The sequence below is a fragment of the Aspergillus undulatus genome (assembly GCF_047715775.1).
Source record: "Aspergillus undulatus strain CBS 261.88 unplaced genomic scaffold BDV17scaffold_31, whole genome shotgun sequence".
In the NCBI taxonomy this organism is placed as follows: domain Eukaryota; kingdom Fungi; phylum Ascomycota; class Eurotiomycetes; order Eurotiales; family Aspergillaceae; genus Aspergillus; species Aspergillus undulatus.
In genome coordinates this window covers 222,075-247,042 of record NW_027396635.1, presented here as the reverse complement: position 1 = coordinate 247,042, position 24,968 = coordinate 222,075, and the positions used below count along the sequence as shown (strand labels likewise).

The following is a 24,968-nucleotide window of genomic DNA, read 5'->3' as shown; positions in this document are numbered from 1 at the left end:
ACACCCAACTGTCGAAGAATAGATATGGTGAACCAGGCAGTCCCCAACTTTTCATGCTTAGAGAACCGAACTAAATAGACGAGCGAGGTGCACTTGAGAGCGAAATTGGAAAAAAGCGACGAAACTGCGAGAAACTCGAAATTGTGAAAGACGCCCAATTCCATCTGCCCCGCCAACCAAACGAGGATGTTGGAAGAAGAATTCTAAATAAGTACAAAACTGAAGATTAAAGTCAAGCGTGGATTATAGTTTTTGCCCAAGGGTTGAGTTGTTTTGCGGTTGATGAGGATGAAGTGAACTTTTGTCTCCAAAACAAGCCCACGGCCAGAATGTCATGAGTTGTAGCAGGGCAAAACTGATAGACTAGGTTTTCGCGATGACCCCGATGCAATAAAAAGAGGATCGAAGAGATAAGTTGGTATCAAGACAAGAGTCGAATCGAACGGAATATCCCATAACAGAAAGAAAATCATCCTTCGTAGTAATCGTGGTTCCGAGCATATGGACCTAACAGCTACTTCACTGCCCGGGAGGTGGGGGTTGCGCACCGCCAGCACCAGATGGTGCACCTCCCATCATGAAGCCAGGAGGGAACATATTGGGCATTCCGGGGAAGGAGAAACCGAAGCCAGGAACAGCTGGAGGAACACCGACGTTGTTGGCGTTCGACATGTCTCCCATCGGTGGCCCTTCACGCTCACGACGAGGACGGTCATGTTGCACGCGCGTCGAGACTGGACCACGCTTGCCCCCCGTGTCGGTTGCGATTCGTCTACTGATGGCTATCATGAGGTTAGCTAAAAGTAGATGTATTTGGAAGTGGATATCGACGAACCTTTCGAGGAAACACCTGCACCGATTTCGATGTCGGGCTCTTCCACAATCATGCCTGACTCGATCTGTCTTCCACCGGTACCACCGTACTCGGCAGTAAGCATCCACTTGCGATCGGCCTCTGTCAACCTCTCGATGGGGATAATACTGATCCCTGTTTGGTAGTCACTGCAGTCACGTGGTCCGAACCCAACACCCCAGCGCGTCTAAATTAGGGTTAGTGAATGCCACGATCAACTTGAGATGAGTACACTTACCCTAAGCTGCATGTCCCCGGTCTTATACGATTCCATTCCTTCGCGGGCGCTGATGGCATCTTGGCGACTGATCATCTTGATAAAAGCATGCCGCTTGTCGATGTTGACGATGCAGGTTTGGACGATACCAAACTTGGAGAAAAGAGAGCGTAAATGAGCCTCAGAGGATCTGGAAAGGATTAGAGAAAAGTCACGGTTGTCATGGGGTGGGGAATGGTACTCACGTTACACCACCAACGAAAAGAGTGCGACTAAGGACTTTGATGTTGCCTTGACCAATGGAGTAGTCCCACTCAATGAGCTTGGGCCCTGGCGGAGGGAGTGCTGGGTCCTTGCGCGGAGAAGGGGAGCGGCGGCGGCGCCCTGGAGGACTGCGTTGACGATAGTCGTTGCCTCGTCGGCCACGTGGATCACCACCCCTGCGGCCAGGAGAATCGCCATGGTACTCGCCATAGACAGGGCTATCGCGGCGGCGTGGTGGAGATACATCGCGACGTCTGTCCCAGCCTGGGGAACGAGAGCGCCGGCGGTATCCGCCAGGGGGAGAGCGCATGTAATCACGATCTCGCTCGCGGTCACCGAAATCACGTGATTGAGAGTCCGCATGGGCACCCCATGCATTGGCGTTCTGGCCGGGGAGGTTGAACCCGGGCATTTGGCCGGCACTGGGATTTGTTACACCAGCAGTATTGGAGAAAGTAAGAAGTTGTAGTGCCGTAGCCCATTGGTCTTGCGGTATTCCCTGCGCCGCCAACATCTGCAGAAGCTGGAGCTGCTGCTGCAGTCCATCAGGTGTCATAGTAGGCGGATGCGGCGGCGCCGCTGTGGCAGGTGGCAGGAGCGCAGCTAGAGGGTTCTGAGCAGCTGCCAATGGAGTGGGCGTATGGCTCTGACTTTGCGGCTGCACTAAGGCAGGGTTCTGAGCCAAATTACCTAGAGCCGCAAAGGGGTTGGCCACAGCTCCATAGGGGTTTACGCCAGCTGGTGCAGCCTGGGGTTGTAGAGCCTGGTCTACTGACGAAGACGTGGGCTGCGGGATTGTACCCTGCTGGCTTAATGCACTAAGAGGATTGACCGGAGCGGCTGCCGCTGGTGCTGCCGGAGCACCTGTGTTCTGCTTGGCCATATCCGCCAAGGCTTTCAAGATGCTTGAGGTATCTGGCGCTGGCTGAGCCGCAGGAGCAGGAGCTGCACCATTAGCGGGGAGTGGTTGCTGTTGCGCGCCTCCAAGAAGGGCATGGTTTGGAGCTGGAGATCCTTCGGGTGTGGTTGATTCAACTTATAACCAGGATTAGAATGATTCTATTTGACGCTTTTGAACACTAACGGCGCTGGAATACAAGCGCCGCCAGGTGTCATGCGGAAGGGGAGTTGCTTACTGTTTGATGCAGGTGCGTTGAGTTTCTGTTTAAAGGACGCAAGCATAGTGGCGGGAAAAGTGTATCCACGTTCCCAGATGTCGACCAGCTTCTTGATTTTTTCCTAGAAAAACGGGTGATATACGTAAGTGAAACTATTCGTCACCAAATGATGAAGTCGCTAAAGTATGCAGTTTCTATGCAGATCTGGGGGATAGGGTTGCCTCGCGGGATATACGTAGAATGTCCTAAGAGTCGACAGCGCGAGAAAAGCAGTTCAACGCGTCTTATCTGTCTTATGTATATGCCCGCAAATCCAATGGGGTGGGATAAATTGCATATATGCATCTAGAGCGTACCTTTTGATCTTCCGGCGCATTGTTTATGATATCAGTCATCAAGACAGGTAACAACTCAGTCACTCTGTTAACACCAGCGGCGAAGGTGCCGTCAGGCGCAGCACTACCAGCCGGTTGTCCTGATTTGCGCGCTGCATCTACCCATTGTCGAGTTACTGAGTCTACGACATAGAGTACGCCCAACTTGTGTGTGCCTGGTGCCTTCTTGAAATGTGTGTAGATTTTCTGAATAAGGACGGATTCGTTCTGTAGTAAAAAACACAAGTTAGTCTCATGTCTATAGAGAGAGCGGAGCGGAATGTACCTGGACATTGGCTGTGCAGAGGGATGTGATACTGTTGATTTTAGAGCCCGAAACACCCGGAGCCTTCAAAGCCAACATGGACTGGAGGTAGTTGTCGAGTTCTGCTACTGCGGAAGACATGGTGGAGTACTTTGGTTGTGAAGTCGCAAAGTCGCAATCCAATCCAATACGTGAAGTGGCGTACAAGCTGTACGCGTTGACTCTATTGCGCAATGAAAGTTGTAAGAGGTGGCTCAATGAATGAAGGTTCCCGATGAGTCGCTTCTACTGGGAAGTCCAGCAAATAGCAAGAGAGTATTGTATGCTTTTAGGTGAAAGAAGATCTTCGTATCGCGGCGTCTTAACCCAACCTAAGTGCTGAGGATAGCTTAAGCTGACTTCTGGTCGCGTCACTACGGCCAGGGGCCTTTGGCCTACAGCTGCAACACAGCGAAACACGCGATCGTGTCTAGGGCCTGATTAGCGGGTCAAAAAGTACTTGTACAGAGTACGGCCTAGGGCGAGAGTGAGAACGGAGAGTCGAAAAGAGAAGAGAAAGTGATGAGATTACAACGAATAGAGTCGAGGTGGGCGAATTTAAGATGAAGGAGATGAATCAAAGTTGAAAGAAGGCAGGGGCAGATGGCGCGTGAAAGAAAAGTTCATTGGCTGTGAGAGTCATGTGAGGGAAAACTCAAAGCCTGAACCCAGCCCTGAATCAGCTTAGTCAGGACCTCAAGAGATGAAGCACAACCTCTGCACAAATACACGTGATCTAGGTCACGTGAAGAGTACTTAATGTCGGAGCATACTGCCCTCCGGTACCGCCTGCCCCTAGGGGTTCGACCTCGCTTAGTCATCTATTAGTAAGCTAGTTATCTTAGATAGGCGGCCTACCGGCCACCCAATGAGACATACATCCATCACTTCCCACACTTAAGAATGGCTTCGAGTGGCTTGTCTTCGGTGAACCAAACGAGGCCTCAAGGAATCCCAACAAAGAATGGATCAGCACTGCGCTCTCCATAAAATTATCAACCTGTCAATACAGTTACTTGGTTTTTATTATACATATTCAGCGATCTTCTCAAGCCGTCTCTCAAGGTCAATTATGTCTCTCCGCGGCCGAGTCGACAGCTTGAGCCTGCCGAGGTAGGGATGAAGGTTACCACTTGCCGACGTCACTCACCATGTATGTCCCATGGATGATAGCTGAAAGGTGTCAACACGGGAAGGGCACCGAATTATAGAATGCTGAAACTTTCTACGAAGTACAAGTTATGCTTCCTGCATGGGAATCCCCTATTGTACACCTGATATATATCCAGCCGTACGTACAAAAAAAGGCATACTGAGACATACACAGTAGACTTCGTCCAGTACTCCGGACTCCGCCCTGTGCGATGACGGAAGCTTGCGGGTAAGACTGAGATGAGACGCAGGCGGCAGAAGCTCGCCGAGTACTGTTGTGGGTGGGCACTCGGGAGACCGGCCCCATAGAAACAGTGTGACCGTACCGTACGGCCACCTCATCACTGTGATGTTACCCGCGCCAGTGTACCATACACCTGTCGTACCGGGTGTCCTTGTTACGGCCAGATGGAAAAATGAGGATGGGGACCGAAAACAGCTTTCAGGTTCTCCCGAGACCTGAACTTCATCTTTTCTCTCCTTCCTATCTTCTGCCTCCATCTCCTCTCCATTCCATCACCTATCAATCAACTCCACTTTACAGTTGTTTGATTCAAAATGGCTTCCACACTCAGACTTGGTGCCTCTGCCCTCCGCTCCAGCACTCTTGCTGGAAAGCCGGTTGTTCAGTCTGCTGTCCTCAACGGCCTGCGCTGCTACTCTACCGGCAAGACCAAGGTTGGTGTTCGCGCCGCAGTCCGGATATCTCACGCGCTTTGTTGCTAATGTCATTTCAACCGTCTAGTCCCTCAAGGAGACCTTCGCTGACAAGCTCCCCGGCGAGCTCGAGAAGGTTAAGAAGCTCCGAAAGTGCGCGCACCTTTGAGCCCTACGCGTTTTGCCGCAACGATTGCTAACCATGATGGTTGAATCTTGTAGGGAGCACGGCAGCAAGGTTATCGGCGAGCTCACCCTTGACCAGGCCTACGGTGGTGCCCGTGGCGTGAAGTGCCTCGTGTGGGAGGTAAGCAGACCGGGCGAATCGCGAAACACGATAGAAGTGGCTAACGCACTAAATATAGGGATCCGTCCTGGACTCCGAGGAGGGTATCCGCTTCCGTGGCCTCACTGTAAGAGATTATTCACCTTTCACCGTTGAATGAGACCGTCCTAACGAGCCCGCAGATCCCCGAATGCCAGAAGCTTCTTCCCAAGGCCCCCGGTGGTGAGGAGCCTCTGCCTGAAGGTGAGAAATACCTAATAGTGACAGGGAAGAAGTGCACGGTTGACAATGAACAGGTCTCTTCTGGCTGCTCCTGACCGGTGAAGTCCCTTCTGAGCAGCAGGTTCGTGACCTGTCTGCTGAGTGGGCTGCTCGCTCCGACCTCCCCAAGTTCATTGAGGAGCTTATCGACCGTTGCCCTAGCACTCTCCACCCCATGGCTCAGTTCTCTCTCGCCGTCACTGCTCTTGAGCACGAGTCTGCTTTCGCCAAGGCCTACGCCAAGGGTATCAACAAGAAGGAGTACTGGCACTACACTTTCGAGGACTCCATGGACCTCATTGCCAAGCTGCCCACCATCGCTGCTAAGATCTACCGCAACGTCTTCAAGGACGGCAAGGTTGCTCCTATCCAGAAGGACAAGGATTACTCCTACAACTTGGCCAACCAGCTTGGCTTCGCCGACAACAAGGACTTCGTTGAGCTGATGCGCCTGTACCTCACCATTCACTCCGACCACGAGGGTGGTAACGTTAGTGCTCACACCACCCACCTTGTCGGTAGCGCTCTGAGCTCTCCCATGCTCTCTCTGGCTGCTGGTCTCAATGGTCTGGCTGGTCCTCTTCACGGACTGTAAGTGCCCTTGATTTATCAAGATTTTGTTCTCATCTAATTTTATGATAGTGCCAACCAGGAAGTCCTTAACTGGCTTACCGAGATGAAGAAGGCCATTGGCAATGACCTCAGTGACCAGTCCATCAAGGACTACCTCTGGTCCACCCTCAACGCTGGCCGTGTCGTTCCTGGCTACGGTCACGCCGTCCTTCGCAAGACCGACCCCCGCTACATGTCCCAGCGCGAGTTTGCTCTCCGCAAGCTGCCTGACGACCCCATGTTCAACCTGGTCAGCCAGGTCTACAAGATTGCCCCCGGTGTCTTGACCGAGCACGGCAAGACCAAGAACCCCTTCCCCAACGTTGATGCGGTAAGTTTATTGCCTGCGTGCTTAGTCAACCTTAGAATGCTAATTATATCAGCACTCAGGTGTCCTTCTTCAATACTACGGCCTGACTGAGGCCAACTACTACACCGTCCTGTTCGGTGTCTCCCGTGCTCTCGGTGTTCTTCCGCAGCTGATCATCGACCGTGCTCTCGGCGCTCCTATCGAGCGTCCCAAGAGTTTCAGCACTGAGGCTTTCGCCAAGCTTGTTGGTGCTAAGCTCTAAATTTTTTGAGCAGTATTAAGATTTTGGCGGAAAAATATATCCTTTTTATAATTGACAACACAGCCATTTTTGTATTATTTATCTGACGTCTTCATTAGCCTGGGACGTATAAGTGTTGGGGTTAGTTCGATGAATGTATGATAGGACTTGTTCGAGCAGGCCTTGTAACAACACTTCAATTCCTTGCCATCCATTGATTCAGCGGTCGGCCTCTGAAGTAGCTCCGGGAAGAATGTCAACCCCGGTCCAGACGTGAGATAACTTTCGCTTACTGGATACTGTTCGGAGACCGAACAAGTCTATATTAGATTACGTACTATGTCCTCATAAAGATCGCTTTCGAGGTCGCCTTTCTATCCAAAAAGACAGTCTTTTGATAGGCAATTGAGAGATCTCTAGTTCTCTACTCTGTAGAACCTAGTATTAGTCTAGAGAGCTGCTGTCGGTAGAAACATTGCCCGAGAGCTGTCTCTTGCTCAACGGCTTTCCGTTGGGGCGCCCGATTTCCTCCGCCCCCAACTGATGGCCCGAGGATGGAAATTCCAGACACCGCCCGGCCAGACTGGGACTAGCGGAGATTTGTCCGTTAGCTCTTCGAATGCACACTCTGATTGGCTCCATGCGATGTTCCAGGCGGACAGTTTCCGAGCATGGTCGCAGCCTCAGGCAACGGCCGGACTGTTGTTGTCCCAACTCCAATAGGTGACAGGAGCTACTGTGTACTTACAATCCCTGTTCCTAGAGGATCACTACTAAAAGAGTCAGCTGGCAAAACTCTCCGTCCCACCTGTTGCTTTTTCTTCTCTTATTCAACTTTCCTTCCTCACCACTTCTTCCTTCAGTCCTCCTCTCTCCTATCTCTGTCCCAGGTCATCCTGTCGCGATCGACGTTGAGCATTCCGTCCTTTCTATCGCATCTGACTGAACGCCCGAGTTCTGGTCGCCCTCAATCATCATCCTCTTGTGATCCGTTACGCGACGAAGCCCCCTACATCCCTTGGTCAGGGCCCCTTTCAGTGCTCCCACAAGATCACAGATGTCTACAGCTGCAGAAGAGTTGGGCACCGCCCCTAAGCTCGAGAAGAAACCCGTCAAGTTCAGCAACCTGCTGCGTATGTCACTCCTTTAATTGAATCTGCCATTTTGTTATGCTTGAGATTCTGATGGATCTACGACCTACAGTGGGTGCTGGGTTGAACATGTTTGAGTAAGTACTTGACATCAATTGTATCCCTTGGAAACCATTACTGATGACATGACCAGGGTCACTACTCTGGGACAGGTAAATCTTCTTCGTCAAGGAAGACAGAGCGATAAATTTACTGACACGATGTTTTTAGCCGCTGGAAGTGATCAAGACAACCATGGCCGCAAACCGGGGCGACAGCTTCGCCGGCGCTATGGGTCGGATATGGGGTCGTGGCGGGATCCTCGGTTGTAAGTGAACCCGCAACCCGCAACCTGCATATCCCGAGGTATGGGGTGGGTACAAGCACGGAGTCTAACCTGTGTTTATCGTTCTAGATTACCAAGGTCTCATTCCGTGGGCCTGGATTGAGGCCTCTACAAAAGGTGCCGTCCTTCTGTTCGTCGCATCGGAGGCGGAATTCCGTGCCAAGGTGCTCGGTGCACCTGACTTCCTCGCTGGTATTGCCGGAGGTATGACCGGTGGTGTTGCTCAGGCCTATGCGACTATGGGTTTCTGTACTTGCATGAAGACGGTCGAAATCACAAAGCACAAGATGGCCGCTCAGGGTGTCAAGCCCCCCAGCACTTTCGCTACGTTCATGGACATCTACCGCAAAGAAGGTATCCGGGGTATCAACCGTGGTGTCAATGCAGTTGCCATCCGTCAGACCACCAACTGGGGATCCAGGTTTGGTCTTTCTCGCTTGGCGGAGCAAGCCATTCGTAAGGTAACCGGCAAGGACGACAGTCAAAAGCTTGGCGCCATTGAGAAGGTCATCGCATCAGGTCTGGGTGGTGGTCTCTCAGCCTGGAACCAGCCGATTGAAGTCATCCGGGTCGAGATGCAAAGCAAGACTGTGGACCCTAACCGTCCCAAGAACCTTACTGTCGGCAAGGCTTTCAAGTACATCTACGACACCAACGGTATCAAGGGATTGTACCGTGGTGTGACCCCCCGAATTGGTCTCGGTATCTGGCAGACCGTCTGCATGGTGGCTCTTGGTGACATGTAAGTTTCCACTCATTTCCCGGATAGTTGTTTTGTGGAAGGTCGACTGCGCACCTTCATGCCCCCGGCCGCATGTGATATACCGAGGTGCAAGTAGATTGCTAACCTGTGGATCTCCGTTCCTCCAAATAGGGCCAAAGAGGCAGTCGAAAAACTGACGGGCGACAAAGTCACCGCGAAGCACTAGAGAAGGTTTGAAACACCCTTCTGCTATGCAGGGTTTCGGTTATACAGCCGGGTAGATGTGTCGGCATACCATTTTAGTTTTGTTCGGACTCGACTGGTTTCGAGTATTGCAGCGGTTTTGGTCTCTGTTACATTAATACTGCTCGGGTATAGAAAGAAAAACTTCCTAATACTTCAACATCGTTGTTTTGCTCCGAAGATGTAACAATATACCATACCAAATGTCTCGAAATTTTATGAAGGCAGGCCACTAAGCCATACTGTAACTCAACTTCCAGTCTGCGACAAAACAACAGCACTCAGATCTGCTCAGGCGCAAACCGTTCATCGTGATAAGCAATGCGCATCTCTCTAGCTAGCTACACATAAATCTCCAGAGTTACCCACATATCTATATAAACTTGTGACAATTCCTACAGAGTTGACACATAATAAATAATGAATAAGTATACAGGGCTTTGATTGTATTAGAGTCACACAGCTACAACCACAACGACTATCTCAAAAAAGCGAAGAAAAAATGAAAAAGGAAAAGCAAGGAGACGATATCTGCGGAGATTTATCTAGACACATGAAAGGTTCGGCGCTCAGGTTTTGAATCTTTTGTCCCGGGACAGTCTAGCATGTATTGTGTACAATGGGTGTGAGAATCATTGTGGGTGAGTGTGAGAGTGTTTAGACGGTCAGGCCCAGGTCGGAGGCGTAGGGGAGCTGGGAGAGGTCACCGACGGAGGCGACGGAGGCCTTGCCGGAGAGGAGGGACTTGGCGACCTGGAGGATAACATGCGTCAGAAAATCTATCGAGTGATAGAATGAAGGGCTATAACTTACATCCTTAACCTGTACCTCGGTGACGCTGTCGACGCTCTGGGCAACCTCGTCGATCTGATAGGGCTTGCTACCGTTGATGAGGCCGGAGCCGGTGATCTCGAGACCGGTCTCGAGGGCCTGAGCGGACTCGAGAGCACGGAACTTGGCAAGGGCGGCGGCTTTCTTGATCTCGTCGGCAGGGATCTCACCAGCAGCGGCCTTCTTAAGGACCTCGGCGACGCTCTTGCTAGCGGAGGCGACCTGGTCGGCCTTACCGGTGAGGGAAACGGCGAGGAGACCGGCGTCAGAGTAGGCGAAGTTCTTGGTAGAGACGCGGAGCTGGTTGAAGCCCTGGGTAGCCTGGCCCAGGAGCGAGAAGCCAGGGGTCCACTTGATGGAGGACTCACCGCCAAGGAGGGCAGCGAGAACGGACGCAGCGGGCTTGTATGAAGAGGAGCCGAAAACGCCTGTACCAGGGAAAGCAATCACGACGGAGTTTCCGGCCTTGGCGGAGATACGCTGCTCACCACCGTAGTAGTTGGAAGCAGAGTTGGCCTTGGGCTGGTATTGACCGGAGGTGCCGGCACTGGAGAGACCTTTGAAGAATTCTCCGACCCATCGAGAGAGCTCTGAAGAGTTGACACCGCTGCCGACAAGGGCAATGTTGGACTTGGCGTAGGCGCTCTTAGCGAATTCGGCAATAGCCTCAGCGGAGAGGTACTTCTCGTACGGGACGTGGGCGTTGGGGGTAATGCTTTCACCGAGACCCTGGTGGAAGGCAACACCGTGAGCAGCGTCAATAGCAACAGCCTCAGGGTCCTTGGCGATAGCGATCTGTCGGAGCTTCAGGAGCTTGGAGACGAGTTCGTTAAGTTCGTAGCCTTAATGGGACAAGAATTGTCAGAGATACCAACTTTTCATCTTCTACCACTTCCAATCGTATGAGGCTTACCAGGGTATTTTGTCTGAGAAGCAACCTCCGCCAGAAGCTCGACAAAGTATGGAAGGTCGTTCGCAAGGAACTTGGTCTTGAGAACAAGGTTTTCACGAGAGTGTGTCGCGGAGAATTCACCACCGAGCAGCTCAACCTCCCGAGTGATCCGCAGTGCCGAACGCTTAAGTGTAGACTATCAATTGGCAGATAAAGGTCAGTACCCGTCAGAATACATCCGGGACAGCATGCAAAAGCTACTTAGAGCAGCAATTGGGACGTAAGAACGAACCTGGAATGCGAAGAGCTCGAGGGCATCGGAGAAGCCAGGGAACGGCTGGTAGCGGGTACCGGCCTTCGCAACCAGAGCGAGAGTACCAGTAACGCCGGCAGGCTCTCTGTTGGCAACCTTCACGCCAGCGGACTCGGAAACATCATATTGGAGGCCTGGGGTAGCAGCAGAGGCCATACCCCGACGGCTGGCAGCGAGCGCACGGGGCGCATTTCGACTGATGGCGGACCGTGACAGCATTATCGCATGTGTGACGATAAATAGGAGGACAGAATGGGGCCGACAACTGCTGGATAGCAATTGAAGCGGTGGTGGTGGAGGAGGAGGCGAGAGGGGGGGAAGAAGACAGGCTCTCTGCTGGCTGGTGGTTTGACGACGTCTGAAAAGCTTCAAGTTGATGCCGGCGTTGTGATTACTCGTTCCCTGATTGGCCAGAATTGCGAGGGCGGGCGGAACCGGTAGCTGTGGTCAGGTGACATCAGGTGACCGCAATCACACGTGAGTCGTGGAGAGCGATTGCGATAAGAGAAAAAAGGCAGCATCTCAGAATTGTAAAGAAGCTGAGACTGGCATATTCGTGGAGCATCTACTTACGCAAGTTGCCGCTTTGCTAAGCGCTCCTAATGATTGTCTCGCGGTGACAACCCTGCTCCTTCTAGAGAGTTGAAGCTGGAGGATTCTCTAGAAGACTTAAAATGGCTTCACAGGTATGCGAAATTACACAGCTCGATGCAAGCATCTTCCGCATACACTAACATGCGCGACAACAGTATGCGGCGGAGCTCTGCATGCTCCTAGTCGAAGATAATTTTGGCGAGCTTTTCGGGGTACGTTCGAATTTACTCTCAATGACTCTGTTCATGAATCAAGAAAGGCAGCGTTGGCTGACTCTTGACTTTGTGGGAATAATAGCGCATCTTCTCAACTCTACATCGCTATGAACGTCTCACGCTCCAGCGACTGGCGGGCTTCACCCGTCTCTCCGAGAACCGGTTGCGCGCAGCCCTCGCCGCTATGACCCAGCACCATCTCGTGTATTTCTATACTGCTATGGAAGAAGGAGGAGTCACATATTACAGCGCAAATATGCAGGCTGCGTACTATCTTGCGAGACATGGAAAGATTTTAGAGTTCGTCGAGGACCGATTAGGGGAATATGCCGCTACTGTTATGTCGACTATCATGTACCTCGGACACGCTCAAGTAAGCCACCTCGACACACTGCCGGAGTTACGTCCGGATGCTCCTACAACCAATGGAGTCCATGACGACCAAGAGGATATGCCGGATGAAGAAAACGGTGTGAACGGAGTGAATGGCGAACATACTGTGGAACAATCAGCCCTCCATCCGACACTTAAAGCTTTGGCCGGACATGGATATATCCTCCGTGTCCGAGAAGCACACTTTCAGAGCTACGATGATAATGTGATCGGTATCGAACGTCAGATTAGGGCTGGAGATACAGTGTCAGGCATGAAGGGGAAAAAGCTGGACGAATACATAGTAGAGAAAACGGCCGAAGTGCTCAAAGAAAAACTCGACGGAGACCTAACGCGTGGATTTCTTGTCAATGGGATTCCTCGGGGAGTCAAGCGAACTCACACCAATGGAGTCTCAGATGATCTCGACAACAAGAGGGCGCGATTCGACTACGACGACGATGGGGACGAAGAAGAAAATGAATGGGCGGACGACGAAGTCCCCATGGAGGTACATTGCCATCTTAGACGACGTGCCTATAACGAGACTAATGTGTTTAACCCAGTCCTCATTAACCGTCCGAGTGAACTACGAAAAGCTGGATGTTGCCCTTCGAAACCGGCGGTTCCTTGAACTAGCCGAGCGAGATGCACCGCCAGAAACAGCGCAAATCTACGACTATCTCCTCCGTCGCATTGAATACCAAACGTTCACATGCCGGGACACCGCCGAAATTCCTCGCGAGGGTGAAGAGGGCGAACAATACTCGGTCCCTATCCCTCTCAGTGCCGTCGCTCAAGACATCTCCCCCTACCTCGACCTCACAGGATCCCTAGGGTCCACAGACACCTCCACCAACAACCGACTGGGCAAACGCACTCTCGACGAAGTCGAGAACGGCGACGACAATGACGACGGCGAAGAAACGACCGGCAACCGTACCTTCAAAATAGACCAACACCTCTCTCTCCTCGCTCAACCCCCCTCAAACCTAACCTCCAAACGCCTAAACGGCGGCCTCATAACCTGGACCATCGAATTCCGCCACCTAGCCCGTAAACTACGGCACCTGGAGCTCGAACGCATCGTCGAGTCCCGCTACGGCGACGTCGCCCTGCGCGTCCTCCGCGTCCTGCAGGCAAAGGGCAAGCTCGACGAAAAGCGCCTCCAGGAAATCAGCCTCCTCCCCTTCAAAGACCTGCGTCAGGTCCTCGCTTCCATGCAGACAGGCGGGTTTGTCGACCTCCAGGAGGTGCCGCGCGACGCGCAGCGCCAGCCTTCGCGCACCATATACCTTTGGTTCTACGACCCCGACCGCATCCGCGACAGCATCCTGCAGGATACATACAAGTCCATGTCGCGGTGTCTGCAGCGCTTGAAGATTGAGCGCGAAAGGCTTAGAGACTTTCTTGAGAAGACGGAGCGCAGCGATGTCAAGGGGAATGAGGAGAAGTATCTCTCTGAGGGGGAACTGGAGAAGTTACGGGAATGGAGGGCCAAAGAGTCGTTGTTGCTTGCGGAGGTTGCCCGGCTAGATGATATGGTTGCTGTGATGCGGGACTATTGATTGAGTATGTTGGCATGCATAGCCCAGGCAGCGAGCGGTTTATTGTATTTTGGCACGGAGTCATGAGCGACGATGAATTTCAAAAAGTTATTTACATGTACATTTCTACCCTGCTTCCGGCATTCATAGGTGCTGAAGTAGGAAATTGATGACGGCCGTTTTGGATCTCAAATTTGAAACGAGGCTACTGCTTGTCTTGTTGTCAGCTACAGGAAATTATCTTCCATGTCCCATTCTGTGAATGTAGAATATGCAAGCGTACATCGAGTTGGGTAGCCCGTATGCTGACCCTAGTCATTATGCTGGGCTATAATTTCGGCGTAGCACCGATGATGAAAGAAGAGAAAAGAAGAAAATGGCCTGAATAGGAACGCAACTGAGGATCATGCTGGAACCATGAACGCCGGCGTGGAAAACACAAATTGCCACCAGTTGCGTGTCTCAAGAATATTAACACGAGGGGAATCAACAAGAATAATCAGAAAGCCTCCCTAACCAGACCGTAGGTCTAAAATCAACCAGAACTATCTCATAGTACACAGATTTTCCAACTCAACCCTGCTCGCCAGTCCTGTCTGCGTAATCCCCATTCAAACCGTACCTCATAAAACATGCCACATGCCACATGAAAGCAAGCCCCATGTAATCCCCGTGACGAAACAAGACTAGCTTTTATGATGACCCTTCCGTAGTTGAGCTCTGGAGTTTATCCTGCTCGGAGACGTTGTTGGCCGTCTTGAGCTCGCTGTGCGCCTTCTCTCCGTTTTGCAGAGTCTCCTTTGTGCCATTAACATCTTTGACAGTTTCACCCGCACCCAATTTGGCTTCGGCAGCCGCGAGTTTCGTCCTAGTTGCGCTGAGCTCAGTCTGGAGCGCTTTGATGTAGTCGATAGCCATTTCCACGGTGCTAGCTTTGCTTATCGGTTGGTTGCCGGACTTCTCTTTTTCCTTCTCTGCCTTTCCATTGCAACTTGCCGCTTCCTTACTTTGTTTCAGTTGGAAGTAGGCCTGCGGGATGAGGGTTTCGATCTCTTTGAGAGCATTGTTTATGCGATTTCGCCGTCCTTGTTCTGCGAGCTTGTGATTCGTGCGCTTTGAGCTCAAATTCTCGGCCAAGGTTTCGGGATATGACACGCCGGGGGGAAGCGTGCCGTCTAATATTTGTTGGTAGTTCGATTTCATACCCATGGCGAGATATGCAGAAGGATCTCCGGACACTAGTGGCTGAATGTTAGGGCTAATTTTGGGTCGTAGACTAGGACTGGGGTGCGACGAGCTGAGACTTTGCCGCTTCCTGCTGTTCATAGGACCGAGCTTCGGGGTTTCGGATTTCTTTGGAACTGGACCACTAGGGGATGGCATGGCGACAGAACGCGGACTAGGAGCTATTGATGCAGGAGGCTTTTCAGAGAGTGAGGCTTGTTGACGCTCTGGTTGCGTAGTAGTATTAGCTGAAACATTAGGAGATGAGGTGCTGCTTGGCATAGCCGTGTCGATGCGAGCCACTTGAGGCCTGAAGAGTTGAGCGGAGGGAGTGGCCGCTTCTGGCAGGATGACATCCTCCATGATATCGTCATGCGGTTCAGTAACCGGTGGTTGCGTAGGAGTCAAGTTATGGTCCGAGGCAGAGCGCGCGTGCGGTGACCGCTGCATGCGCATTAACATTGCTGGCGTCGCAGGTTCATTCGAATTTTGTTGCTGCCGGGCCTGGGGAGCAATTGCGGGTGACTTTCGAGCGGGTGGTAAAGCCGGCGGTGGCATCAATGGTTCAGATAGTGGTTCTGGGGACACTGAATCCTGACCAGAGCTCTCAGCGCTGTTATAGCGCGGTACATTGCCATTCTGAGGGTGTGAAGTAGGGTTAACTTGACCATCTGCAAGAGTATTTAACACTTCGTTGGTCAGATGAGATTTCGTCCGGGTCATGGGCCGAACCGAGGGTGACTGCTGTTTCTTGGCCCGAGCACTGAAGCTGGAAACAGAAGGCCGCTTTTTCTGATGTTTGCGCGCAATTCTGGGAGAGGACGGCGCAGATGACAGATGGAAATTACTATCAATAGGCGAGGGAGCGAAATTGATTTCTGTCATTGGTCCAGAATGTGTAGGAAAGCCGTTCGTATTCGCATGATGTTGAGCCTCGATCGCAGGCGAGCTAAGCGGGCTAAAGTATTCGCCGGGAATCGTGTAGCCGGGTTGTGCGTATTGTTGAGTTTCCAGAGGAGTCATGGCTGGAGAAATAAGGGGGGTATAAAGGGCCTTGAGAGATGAGTAGACGCATTAGTGGTGCAAATTAGGGTAGAGAGTTGACATAAAGAATGGGTTGAAATATGATACCTGTTCTTCCATCATGCGATATCGATCGTAGATCTCAGGATTGTCACCCACGCGCTGAGGGTATGGCGCTGCATTGCCGTGTAGTTCGACGCTGTTTGGGGTGGGCGGGATCATCATTTGACCCTGCGGAATATAAGGTTGAGAGGCGGAATGCGGCGGCTGCTGTTGCTGCTGCTGAGAAGGGTGAAACATCTGAGGTTTCTGGGCATAGAACGCCGGTGTCATTGGACCATTGGAGTAGGACGAAGTAGCTGGTATCCCCTGTTGCCCATGACCAGGGAGCTCAACAGGGAAATCGGTCATCATGCGGGCGTAAGATTGCGATTGATCGGTGACACCGTCAGAATCCATGCATACCATCTGTTGCTGCTGCGCCGGCGGAGCGGTGGAGGCGGCTATCGCGACTTGCTGAGCGACGGAGCGAGAAGGGAGATGATCAGTCGGTCCGTGCTGCCCCTCCAAATCCGGAAACTGCATGTTGAACTCGAGAAAATTGCTGAACTCATCATCGGCAGACGGCGGAGGCATGTCCGACCAGGATATCGACGGATCCTGCTCCATGATGTATGGGTCTCCGAATGAGAGGATATCAGTTGTGCGGTGTTCGAGCGTTGGTGGTGTTATGTTCTCTTCCCCCGCTGCGATTGTACTTTTGAGTTACGGTGACGCAAGCCGGAGATTAGTGAAGTTAAAGAGTTGGTGGAATCGAGCGAAGGTTTGAGGGCGGTGGCAGTCAACAGCAAAAGCGATCGGATTCACAGAGCGACTTCTTCTGGCAGACAAATAAGGCTATCGAGTCGGAAGCGAGTGGCAGCAGAGAGTGAGGGTGAAGAAGCGTAAGGAGAGGAAGGCTCATGGGCAGCAGCAGGTGAGCATGGCGGAAGCAGATAAGACCAGAGGGTAAGATGAGATATAGCGGGCGATGATATTAAGAGTGCCTCGCAGAAGAAGAAACGAAGCGACGGAGCGTGGGGGGGAAGGCTAGAAGTGCGAGGACGCGGGCGTAGGCCGTGGGAAGTTGAAGTAGTCGAAAGTCACTCGAGTGGAACACGAGTCAGAGCGCCCGGCTCACTTCTATACGACTACAGACTACTGAGTTAGCACTGAGCAGTTACCACCTGCTGCAGAAGGAAGGAGAATTCAATCCCCGTTCCAATCTTTCATCCACTGCCTCATTGGCTTAGCCTGTAATCCTGATTTTGATCTCCGCCTACGATTGCCGACTCCAAGTGCATATCATCCGTACATAGCTATGGCTTCATTCCTACAGAACATCGGAAGGTCCAGAACTGAGAGTTCGACTACGGAGACAACCGGGCAGTCTCGCCATCAACTCAGCTCGCAAGTTCCACGCCTCTCTCCCACTTTGTCTGGGATCTTGAAATTTTGCGCATGGAAGCCTCTCTCCACTGTGCAGTGTCCACCCATGGACTGCGATGGGGCTTCGGTCTGCGGACTTCCCTCGGCCCTCCCGATTCGCTTTCGTGTAGTAGTGGCAACCAGGCGAATCGGGCTTGCGCATTTCTCAACCGTCGAACCCCATTTTTTCCCACCTGCAGCTGCTCAAGATGAGGAGAAATATAAGAGAAACACCACTAAACATGTAGGGATGACTGGCTGCTGGTCAGGAAGGTTGCATCTTAATTCTTCTCTGGTGCTTCGGAACCTTCTAGGGCGCTTTTCGGGGCGGCAGTTGCGCTAAGAGGTTTAATCGGCTGCACTGCTGCAGCCGTAGGGTAGCTCCGTCTGGGCTTGTCTGTTGGGGACGACCTTAACAGTTAAAGAGTGCTTTGCGACCCGCAAAACCGACGGACACAAGGGGCAAGTCCGGAGCTTTCTCAGAGTAGTCCCCAACCGCAACATTATATTCTGTCGCACAGTACTCTCTGACTCTGAATGCATCTTGTATTCTTGTCGAACTTGGTGATCAGAGACACTAATCTTTCAGAACGATCCTAGCCGGTTACGTAACCCTGCACGGCACTACGCATATTCCAGGGCAACGCCATCCAATTCCAAGCGAGGATAGCAGGAGCCTGTCGACGGGCGGACGCATGTAATTTCTGGGCTTAGCGCGGAGGGAAGTTGCTAGCAGCAGCAGTCAAGACAGGGAATTTCGTTCTCATTTGCTACCGTCTCAGAGGTCCATCAAAGCTGATTTTCCATGATTCAGCCACTCAGAGAGCTGGAATAGCTTGTCGGCTGCCAGAACCGACTTCACGCAATCTCAGAAGAAGTATCTAATCGGAGTGGCAGGATCAAATCATCAAAGTCGAGGTCGGAGAAATATAAACCCATGCGGTATCGAAGCAGCCCCGACTCTACTAGGACTATTCTTCGCTAAGTCGTCTTTGAAGAGGATTAGTAGACAGCTGGTTGGGACTACAACAGCAGGGTTGAATCATGAGAAGATTTGACCCATCCGCGATGATCATAAGGTTGGGAGCATCAGTAGTATCAGCCCACCAGGCTCATGCGTTTACTGTGTATTGATGTGACGGTCAAAATGCGGGGTTCTCGGAGGGGTTGTCCAGGAACGTGACCACATCTGACAATACGCAATCTAACCAAGCATCCTTGGCCCTTGGGACTTCAGCTTATCTGTAACTTTACCATCTGCCTCTCTTTGATGTCTGCCTTTCCATCACCGTACTGTCTCTGTTCAACAGCTGCGGCTATAGTCCTCGTTGCACCATGAGACCGCCAGTCCCGGAGGTTGCACCCCCGCGGTCTCGCAAGTCCTCCCTCGATCAACAGCAGTGGATCGATCCCCGCAGTACCACTCCGTCTACCTTCTTCCTGTCCCGCAACCATCGCGATGGACCCGACTCCCCCGTTGAACCTGAGAGCTCAAGAGATAGCATGTATGGGGTACAGAGCTTCGATGGAACAACTTCCGCCTCTTCGGATGTAGCTGCTTCTTTGCCGGAGCTGGTCTCGTCTCGCAGCAAGCCGGTCTCTCTCTCAACTTCCCCCGCGCCTCCGCAACAATGGAGCAACGAGGCTGAAAAAGAAGCGGGCGCCGCTATCCGCGAGCCCTTCCAAAATTCAACACTCAAAGATGCCGGCACTACTCATTCGAGCAGACTGGAACCCTCATTACCGTTATCGAATTTGACCTCCCCCCGACCCTTAACTCCGCTGAACTTCTTGAACTCTGATGACCCGTCATCCCTTCCAAGCAGCCCCAAGTCCTTTACCAACCAGTCCACGAGACATCTTGACGATATTTCCATCACAGACGAAATCGCTAGTGAAGCTATTGCTTCTGGTGAAGAAGAGGAGGAATCTCACCCTACCCTTAACCCCGGTTCTGACGCCATGTCGCAACTCATCATGCCGAGTATCACGATACCTAGTCGGAGGCCTTTTACGGATAAAGGAAGAGCTCTTGGTCGGGTGAAAATGCTCTTGGCAGGGGCAACTGGTAGGTGTACAGTTTGACCTCGACATTGGAAACCGTCTGCCTGACAGTTGAAAAGGCTCGGGCAAAACGTCCCTCATCAAATCCATTGTACAGATTTGTGAAGACATTGTGCATGTGGATCCATTTGACGAACCTCTCCAACCGCTATCTCTTTCGCAGCTCGATCGTTCACAACGCACCTCATCTCGGCCAACCCTCGCTTCGTCCGCCGTCACTGAGATCTACGCTAGCTCGAAGCCTTACCCTACCTGGTGGTCGGACTTGGAAGATTCTCGTGTTCTAAAGAGACGGAAAAGCTCCGGCGAGCTTGTTCTCGAGCGTAATATATGCTTTGTCGATACCCCGGGAAGCCGATTGAGCCAAATGGGGCAGACAGATGCCATTGTTCAGTACATCAACCAACAGCTCCTTCGTGCTACGTCCGCTCTTGACTCTTCAAATGCAGATTTCCAGAACATGCTGGCCGGTAATGGAGGGTCTCAAGTTGACACTATTCTTTATTTCATATCCCATGGTATGTATATCGCAACCGATCAGGAATCACCGGCTTATACGCTTCTAGATAGTCTTCATTTAGACATGGAGTGCATCAGCAAACTCAATGGCTGGTCCAATGTTATTCCTCTCATTGCCAAGTCCGACCTATTGACCGTTGATCAAATTGCGAATCTCAAAGATGCCTATAACGAAAAGGCCAGAGCAGCTTCTCTCAAGCCTTTGCACCTTTTTGGAGTTGCCTCTTCCGATCTTGATGAGCCTCCTTTCACCGTGTCATCAGCCAAGTCGAATGACGATTCCATCATGGAAGCCAGCACACTGATGAGTCCGGACTACGTACAGCCGCTAGTTGTATCAGACCTTGGGCCTCTAGTACACAGCCTCTTTGATCGCGAGACAATGGCCTGGCTTCGTCACTCGGCCGCCAAGAAGCTCTCACGACGACAAAGGGAGGTTCTGTCACGCCGACAACATTATTCACAAGACAGTGCTCTATCTCTCTCCACTCAATATGGCCTAGCGCCTAGTTACGCCATGGCTCGAGTCTCCGACTATTCGAGGAACGAGGAGAAGCGTGCCCAAATTCAGCTGGCGAAATGGGCATCGGGTCTGCAGCAAAGCCTCCAAAATGAACGAGAACGATATGCGGCTCTTGCAAGAGGCGAGCGAGCTGTCTGGTTGACCGAACGTCTAGGCGATTGTGTCGTGGATGGCTCGCTTGTTCCAATCACGCAGACTCCGGGATTTTGTGGACTCTCCGCGCCATCTCTGGAGGCGAACGGGGGAGTCCTCGTCCGCACCGAGAATGGCCAGAGTGTTCAGTATCATATCGGGAACATCAGTCCTCTCGACCCTCTGGGTGTCGTCCGTTGGTCTGAGGACCTCAAACAAAGTGGCTGGGCCCTCGTCCAGATTGTCGGCAGCTTTGGCGTTGTCGGAGGCCTCGCGCTTTGGCTCGCAAAAACATGGGGCTTGTCTTCAAAAAGCCTTTCGGACTGGCGGTTTGATTGGTATTGTACCAGTGACTAGACCATCCTCAACAAAAGCTATATAGACCACGACCTTGATTTACGACCATATGGATCGGTTCTTATGTTTACGTTCGATGACTCTAATCTCAGCCTTCCTGAAGGCATTACGGCGTACAATGGTCTCAAAATTCTTCGCACGACCTTTACACCCTTCATCTCTCGTTTCCTTTCGTCTCGTCTCCTCTCGCAATCCTCTAGGCTGGCGTCTGATGATTGGCAGGCATGACAAGGTACCATAGCATTCTCAGGCACACTACTACACTCTACTTGATCGTCGGCGTTCTCGGTTGCTTCCCCAGGTCTCTTATCCTATCTATACCCCCCGGCTCTTTCACTCTCATCTTTCTCTTCTTATATTCTCCGGGTGACGGTCTGTCTCAGTCAACACCTCTCTCCTTTCCTTAGGCTAGGGTGATAACATCTGAAATATAGCAGCTATAATGTGGCGCTAGGCGTTTGTCTTGATTTATCAATCCATTTTGACCATCTGAAAACATTCCATTCTCTCATCTTTTTTTCGTAGGCCCTGGTCCAGAAGACTATGAAAGTATGTCCCGGGGATTGCTCCTAGAGTGCTCCAAGACATAGCAAGTGGTTTCCACAAAAAGAGCAGCTATCCCAAGGCCGTGACCGTCATGATAGCAGGAAGCTAAAATAAGACACCGGGCCTACCATCCATGGGCGCCTGCATACTTGTTTGAACACCACGATTAGCTCTAGCTCCAGAGAAGACTACGGACCGCAATGGCTGCGTTCAGTAATATACCGACAAACCATCCTCTTGCTAAACCCCAATCCATGTCTGCATAGTGAGTGGCACTGGCTCAGTTTATTACGGAGGGAGTGCCCATCGAATACGTAGACTATTGTGTGCACCCGTTTCACAATACAGAGCCGGATGCCTGGTATTTGTTATGGAGGTTGAATCGCAATGGCGATACACAAATACTACGAGACGAACTACATGAGGCAAACTTTCGTGAAATAGAACCAGACCATATTGTATTTGGTTTAATAAATGAAAACGCTCAAAACGCCATCGAGATTGAAAATCGTCGTGGATAACATAAAGACATCATCTTCTGCCAGTCCATCAATTAAAGAGATAAGCCGAAGCAGCTGTGTCGTGGGGAAAGACAGATACATTCGTTGTGCTTTTTTATGTCAATTTTTTTCTCTGTTGAGATGAGTTATCTAGTCAACCTCCTCCATGGCGCTCTCGCCGGTGGTGGCGGCAGCGGGAGTCTCCTCGGTGCTGGCGGGCTCGGCCTCGGCCTCCTCGTCGATGTTCAGACCAAGAGAAACGAGCTTGTGAATGCGCTCAGCGAAGCTGGCGGGCTCATCGATGGTGAAACCGGAGACAAGCAGAGAGGTCTCGTAGAGGAGCTGAGTGATGGACTTGACTGTGCGGTCGCTCTCGCCGTCAGCCTCGACCTTCTTCTTTAGCTCCTTGACGATAGAAGACTTGGGAGAGATTTCGAAGGTCTTCTTGGAGGACATGTAGGAGCTCATGGAGGTGTCACGGAGAGCTTGAGCCTTCATGATACGCTCCATGTTGGCGGACCAACCGAACTGGCCGGTACGGATGGCACAGGGAGAGCCGATGAGCTTGTGGGAAACAACCACCTTCTCGACCTTGTCACCGAGGATGTTCTTGAGGCTCTTGGCGAGGTCCTCGAACTCCTTCTCCTCCTTCTCACGCTCAGCCTTCTCCTCTTCGGTCTCCTCGAGCTCGAAGTCCTTGGTAATGTCGACAAGCTTCTTGCCATCAAACTCCTTGAGCTGGGTGAAGGCGTACTCGTCGATGGGGTCAACAAGGAACAGAACCTCGAAGTCCTTCTGCTTGAGGCTGTCGAGGAAGGGAGACTTGGCAACGGCCTTGATGGACTCGCCAGTGATGTAGTAAATCTGCTTCTGGTGCTCCTTCATGCGGGTGACGTAGTCGGTGAGGGAGGTGATCTCGTCACCAGACTTGGTGGATTGGTAGCGGAGAAGCTTGGCGAGGGTGTTGCGGTTCTGGGCATCCTCGTGGATACCGAGCTTAATGTTCTTGGCGAAAGCGCTGTAGAACTTGTCAAACTGCTCGCGGTCCTCAGCGATCTCAGTGAAGAGCTCAAGAGTCTTCTTGACAATGTTCTTCTTGATGACCTTCATGATCTTGTTCTGCTGCAGGGTCTCACGAGACAGGTTGAGAGGAAGGTCCTCAGAGTCAACGACACCCTTGACGAAGCCAAGCCATTCGGGGATGAGGTCGGTGGCATCGTCAGTGATGAAGACACGGCGAACGTAGAGCTTGATGTTGTTCTTGGTCTTCTTGGTTTCGAAGAGGTCAAAGGGAGCACGCTTGGGGACGTAGAGGATGGCACGGAACTCGAGCTGACCCTCAACGGAGAAGTGCTTGACAGCGAGATGGTCTTCCCAGTCGTTGGAGAGAGACTTGTAGAAGGCAGCGTACTCCTCCTCGGTGATATCAGCGGGGTTGCGGGTCCAGATAGGCTTGGTCTTGTTGAGTTCCTCCTCTTCAATCTTGGACTCCTTGATGGTCTTGGTCTTCTTCTCCTTCTTCTCCTCATCCTCGTCAACCTCCTCGATCTTGGGCTTCTTCTCATCACCTTCCTCCTCCTTGGTCTCGGCCTCCTCATCAGGGACCTCCTTCTCGGTCTCCTTTAGGACGTGGAGGTAGATGGGGTAGGAGATGAACTCGGAGTGCTTGCGGACAACCTCCTTGATGCGGCTCTCCTGGAGGTACTCGGTCTGCTCATCCTTGAGGTGGAAAATCATCTTGGTACCACGGCCAAGCTGCTCACCCTCAGTGTCCTGGGTGAGGGTGAAAGTACCACCAGCGGCAGACTCCCAGATATATTGCTCGTCATCGTTGTGCTTTGAGATGACGGTGACGCGGTCGGCAACGAGGTAAGCAGAGTAGAAACCAACACCGAACTGACCAATCATGGAGATATCAGCACCAGCGGAAAGGGCTTCCATGAACTGCTTGGTGCCAGAGCGGGCAATGGTACCGAGGTTGTTGATGAGGTCCTAAACCAAGGTGTTAGATCATGCTAGATCGTACCAAAATGTCTTGTGAGAACTTACAGCCTTGGTCATACCAATACCGGTATCACGAATGGTAAGGGTCTTGTTCTCAGCATCGGGAATGATGTCGATGCGGAGGTCCTTGCCCGAGTCGAGCTTGGAGGGATCAGACAGAGACTCATAGCGAATCTTGTCAAGGGCATCAGAGGAGTTGGAGATGATCTCTCGCAGGAAGATCTCCTTATTGGAGTAGACGGTGTTGATAATCAGCGAGAGCAGCTGAGAGATCTCAGCCTGGAACTCGAAAGTCTCAGACATTGTGAGGGGTTATGATCTGCGCCAGAAGAAGATCGTTAGCGAATTTTTCCCAGCTCTTCACAACGGCTCAGGTGGCAATTGAGAATTCTCTGAAGCTTTGCCAGAGGGTCGGACAGGCGGAAGACCGGGCAGATACTGCACAGCAAAAGTTCTCGAGAAATGAGGCGGGAATTAAACTCAAACTGCGAGTTCACTTACAGAAATGGAGGGGAGCGGTGAAGGAGGAGAAAGCAGTGCCACACACGAATGGTAATGGAGAGTAGAGGAATGAAAGGAAGAGGGTGGAGTATTTAAGCACAAGGGAGAAATGAAGGAGAGGAGGAGGATGAATGAATAAAAGAAAAAAACGAGAAGGAGAGGTGAAGCGGGAGACTTAATGTTTCTCTGGGCCTGGAGGGACACACAAACCAGACTTTCCACGGTGATCCAGCGTCTTCCACACCTTCTCCGCCCCTTTCACTTCCAGCGCCT

At 51.9% G+C, this 24,968-nt stretch overlaps 9 protein-coding genes across 9 annotated transcripts; 5 read left to right on the top strand and 4 right to left on the bottom strand.

Moving 5' to 3' along the window:
* Positions 1–341: 341 nt before the first annotated feature.
* BDV17DRAFT_118497 (Nrd1 complex RNA-binding subunit) lies at positions 342–3,419 on the bottom strand. Its single transcript, XM_073753975.1, has 7 exons — positions 3,113–3,419; positions 2,809–3,054; positions 2,471–2,573; positions 1,316–2,369; positions 1,092–1,260; positions 836–1,040; positions 342–782 (listed from the first exon to the last, which is right to left on the bottom strand). Exons 1-7 carry the CDS (start codon positions 3,230–3,232, stop codon positions 520–522), a joined length of 2,160 nt encoding a protein of 719 aa, XP_073614643.1. The 5' UTR covers positions 3,233–3,419; the 3' UTR covers positions 342–519.
* Positions 3,420–4,686: 1,267 nt separating this feature from the next.
* cit1 (citrate (Si)-synthase CIT1) lies at positions 4,687–7,016 on the top strand. Its single transcript, XM_073758206.1, has 8 exons — positions 4,687–4,960; positions 5,028–5,092; positions 5,162–5,246; positions 5,305–5,352; positions 5,408–5,468; positions 5,522–6,077; positions 6,129–6,429; positions 6,482–7,016. Exons 1-8 carry the CDS (start codon positions 4,841–4,843, stop codon positions 6,668–6,670), a joined length of 1,425 nt encoding a protein of 474 aa, XP_073614642.1. The 5' UTR covers positions 4,687–4,840; the 3' UTR covers positions 6,671–7,016.
* A 690-nt stretch (positions 7,017–7,706) lies between these two features.
* On the top strand, positions 7,707–9,054 carry BDV17DRAFT_282448 (putative mitochondrial DNA replication protein (Yhm2); the record flags this gene model as incomplete). Its single annotated transcript, XM_073760203.1, has 6 exons — positions 7,707–7,782; positions 7,853–7,877; positions 7,934–7,952; positions 8,011–8,107; positions 8,195–8,867; positions 9,000–9,054. 6 exons carry the CDS (start codon positions 7,707–7,709, stop codon positions 9,052–9,054), a joined length of 945 nt encoding a protein of 314 aa, XP_073614641.1.
* A 245-nt stretch (positions 9,055–9,299) lies between these two features.
* BDV17DRAFT_118320 (ubiquinol--cytochrome-c reductase subunit 2) lies at positions 9,300–11,446 on the bottom strand. Its single transcript, XM_073753974.1, has 4 exons — positions 11,087–11,446; positions 10,816–10,990; positions 9,885–10,744; positions 9,300–9,824 (listed from the first exon to the last, which is right to left on the bottom strand). Exons 1-4 carry the CDS (start codon positions 11,324–11,326, stop codon positions 9,729–9,731), a joined length of 1,371 nt encoding a protein of 456 aa, XP_073614640.1. The 5' UTR covers positions 11,327–11,446; the 3' UTR covers positions 9,300–9,728.
* Positions 11,447–11,654: 208 nt separating this feature from the next.
* On the top strand, positions 11,655–14,169 carry BDV17DRAFT_265852 (putative DNA directed RNA polymerase III subunit Rpc82). Its single transcript, XM_073758205.1, has 5 exons — positions 11,655–11,793; positions 11,857–11,913; positions 11,999–12,799; positions 12,855–14,046; positions 14,119–14,169. Exons 1-4 carry the CDS (start codon positions 11,782–11,784, stop codon positions 13,854–13,856), a joined length of 1,872 nt encoding a protein of 623 aa, XP_073614639.1. The 5' UTR covers positions 11,655–11,781; the 3' UTR covers positions 13,857–14,046; positions 14,119–14,169.
* BDV17DRAFT_118258 (phosphate-sensing transcription factor PHO4) lies at positions 14,041–17,340 on the bottom strand. Its single transcript, XM_073753973.1, has 2 exons — positions 16,191–17,340; positions 14,041–16,112 (listed from the first exon to the last, which is right to left on the bottom strand). Exons 1-2 carry the CDS (start codon positions 16,749–16,751, stop codon positions 14,529–14,531), a joined length of 2,145 nt encoding a protein of 714 aa, XP_073614638.1. The 5' UTR covers positions 16,752–17,340; the 3' UTR covers positions 14,041–14,528.
* Positions 17,341–17,387: 47 nt separating this feature from the next.
* BDV17DRAFT_265850 (uncharacterized protein) lies at positions 17,388–18,041 on the top strand. The gene has a single exon (XM_073758204.1). The coding sequence runs from the start codon at positions 17,443–17,445 to the stop codon at positions 17,890–17,892; it is 450 nt and encodes a 149-aa protein (XP_073614637.1). The 5' UTR covers positions 17,388–17,442; the 3' UTR covers positions 17,893–18,041.
* An 843-nt stretch (positions 18,042–18,884) lies between these two features.
* BDV17DRAFT_282444 (uncharacterized protein) lies at positions 18,885–21,144 on the top strand (the record flags this gene model as incomplete). The annotated part of the gene is made up of 3 exons (XM_073760202.1): positions 18,885–19,617; positions 19,673–20,131; positions 20,180–21,144. The coding sequence occupies 3 exons, from the start codon at positions 18,885–18,887 to the stop codon at positions 21,142–21,144; spliced, it is 2,157 nt and encodes a 718-aa protein (XP_073614636.1).
* A 987-nt stretch (positions 21,145–22,131) lies between these two features.
* hsp90 (chaperone Hsp90) lies at positions 22,132–24,879 on the bottom strand. The gene is made up of 3 exons (XM_073758203.1): positions 24,696–24,879; positions 24,240–24,513; positions 22,132–24,182 (listed from the first exon to the last, which is right to left on the bottom strand). The coding sequence occupies exons 2-3, from the start codon at positions 24,495–24,497 to the stop codon at positions 22,341–22,343; spliced, it is 2,100 nt and encodes a 699-aa protein (XP_073614635.1). The 5' UTR covers positions 24,498–24,513; positions 24,696–24,879; the 3' UTR covers positions 22,132–22,340.
* Positions 24,880–24,968: the final 89 nt, after the last annotated feature.

Bases quoted from the DNA above. Each gene is read 5' to 3' on its own strand.
- cit1 (XM_073758206.1), top strand. From the start codon at position 4,841: ATGGCTTCCACACTCAGACTTGGTGCCTCTGCCCTCCGCTCCAGCACT. The intron at 4,961-5,027 runs GTTGGTGTTCGC...TCAACCGTCTAG, and splicing joins ACTCTACCGGCAAGACCAAG to TCCCTCAAGGAGACCTTCGC. The intron at 5,353-5,407 runs GTAAGAGATTAT...ACGAGCCCGCAG, and splicing joins TCCGCTTCCGTGGCCTCACT to ATCCCCGAATGCCAGAAGCT.
- BDV17DRAFT_118320 (XM_073753974.1), bottom strand. From the start codon at position 11,326: ATGCTGTCACGGTCCGCCATCAGTCGAAATGCGCCCCGTGCGCTCGCT. The intron at 10,991-11,086 runs GTTCGTTCTTAC...GCCAATTGATAG, and splicing joins TCGAGCTCTTCGCATTCCAG to TCTACACTTAAGCGTTCGGC. The intron at 10,745-10,815 runs GTAAGCCTCATA...TGTCCCATTAAG, and splicing joins TTCTCAGACAAAATACCCTG to GCTACGAACTTAACGAACTC.
- BDV17DRAFT_265852 (XM_073758205.1), top strand. The intron at 11,914-11,998 runs GTACGTTCGAAT...TGGGAATAATAG, and splicing joins ATTTTGGCGAGCTTTTCGGG to CGCATCTTCTCAACTCTACA. The intron at 12,800-12,854 runs GTACATTGCCAT...TGTTTAACCCAG, and splicing joins ACGACGAAGTCCCCATGGAG to TCCTCATTAACCGTCCGAGT.
- BDV17DRAFT_118497 (XM_073753975.1), bottom strand. From the start codon at position 3,232: ATGTCTTCCGCAGTAGCAGAACTCGACAACTACCTCCAGTCCATGTTG. The intron at 1,261-1,315 runs GTGAGTACCATT...AATCCTTTCCAG, and splicing joins CTTTTCGTTGGTGGTGTAAC to ATCCTCTGAGGCTCATTTAC. The intron at 1,041-1,091 runs GTAAGTGTACTC...ACCCTAATTTAG, and splicing joins CCGGGGACATGCAGCTTAGG to ACGCGCTGGGGTGTTGGGTT.
- hsp90 (XM_073758203.1), bottom strand. From the start codon at position 24,497: ATGTCTGAGACTTTCGAGTTCCAGGCTGAGATCTCTCAGCTGCTCTCG. The intron at 24,183-24,239 runs GTAAGTTCTCAC...ACCTTGGTTTAG, and splicing joins GTATTGGTATGACCAAGGCT to GACCTCATCAACAACCTCGG.
- BDV17DRAFT_265850 (XM_073758204.1), top strand. From the start codon at position 17,443: ATGGCTTCATTCCTACAGAACATCGGAAGGTCCAGAACTGAGAGTTCG.
- BDV17DRAFT_118258 (XM_073753973.1), bottom strand. From the start codon at position 16,751: ATGGAGCAGGATCCGTCGATATCCTGGTCGGACATGCCTCCGCCGTCT. The intron at 16,113-16,190 runs GTATCATATTTC...TCATCTCTCAAG, and splicing joins ATCGCATGATGGAAGAACAG to GCCCTTTATACCCCCCTTAT.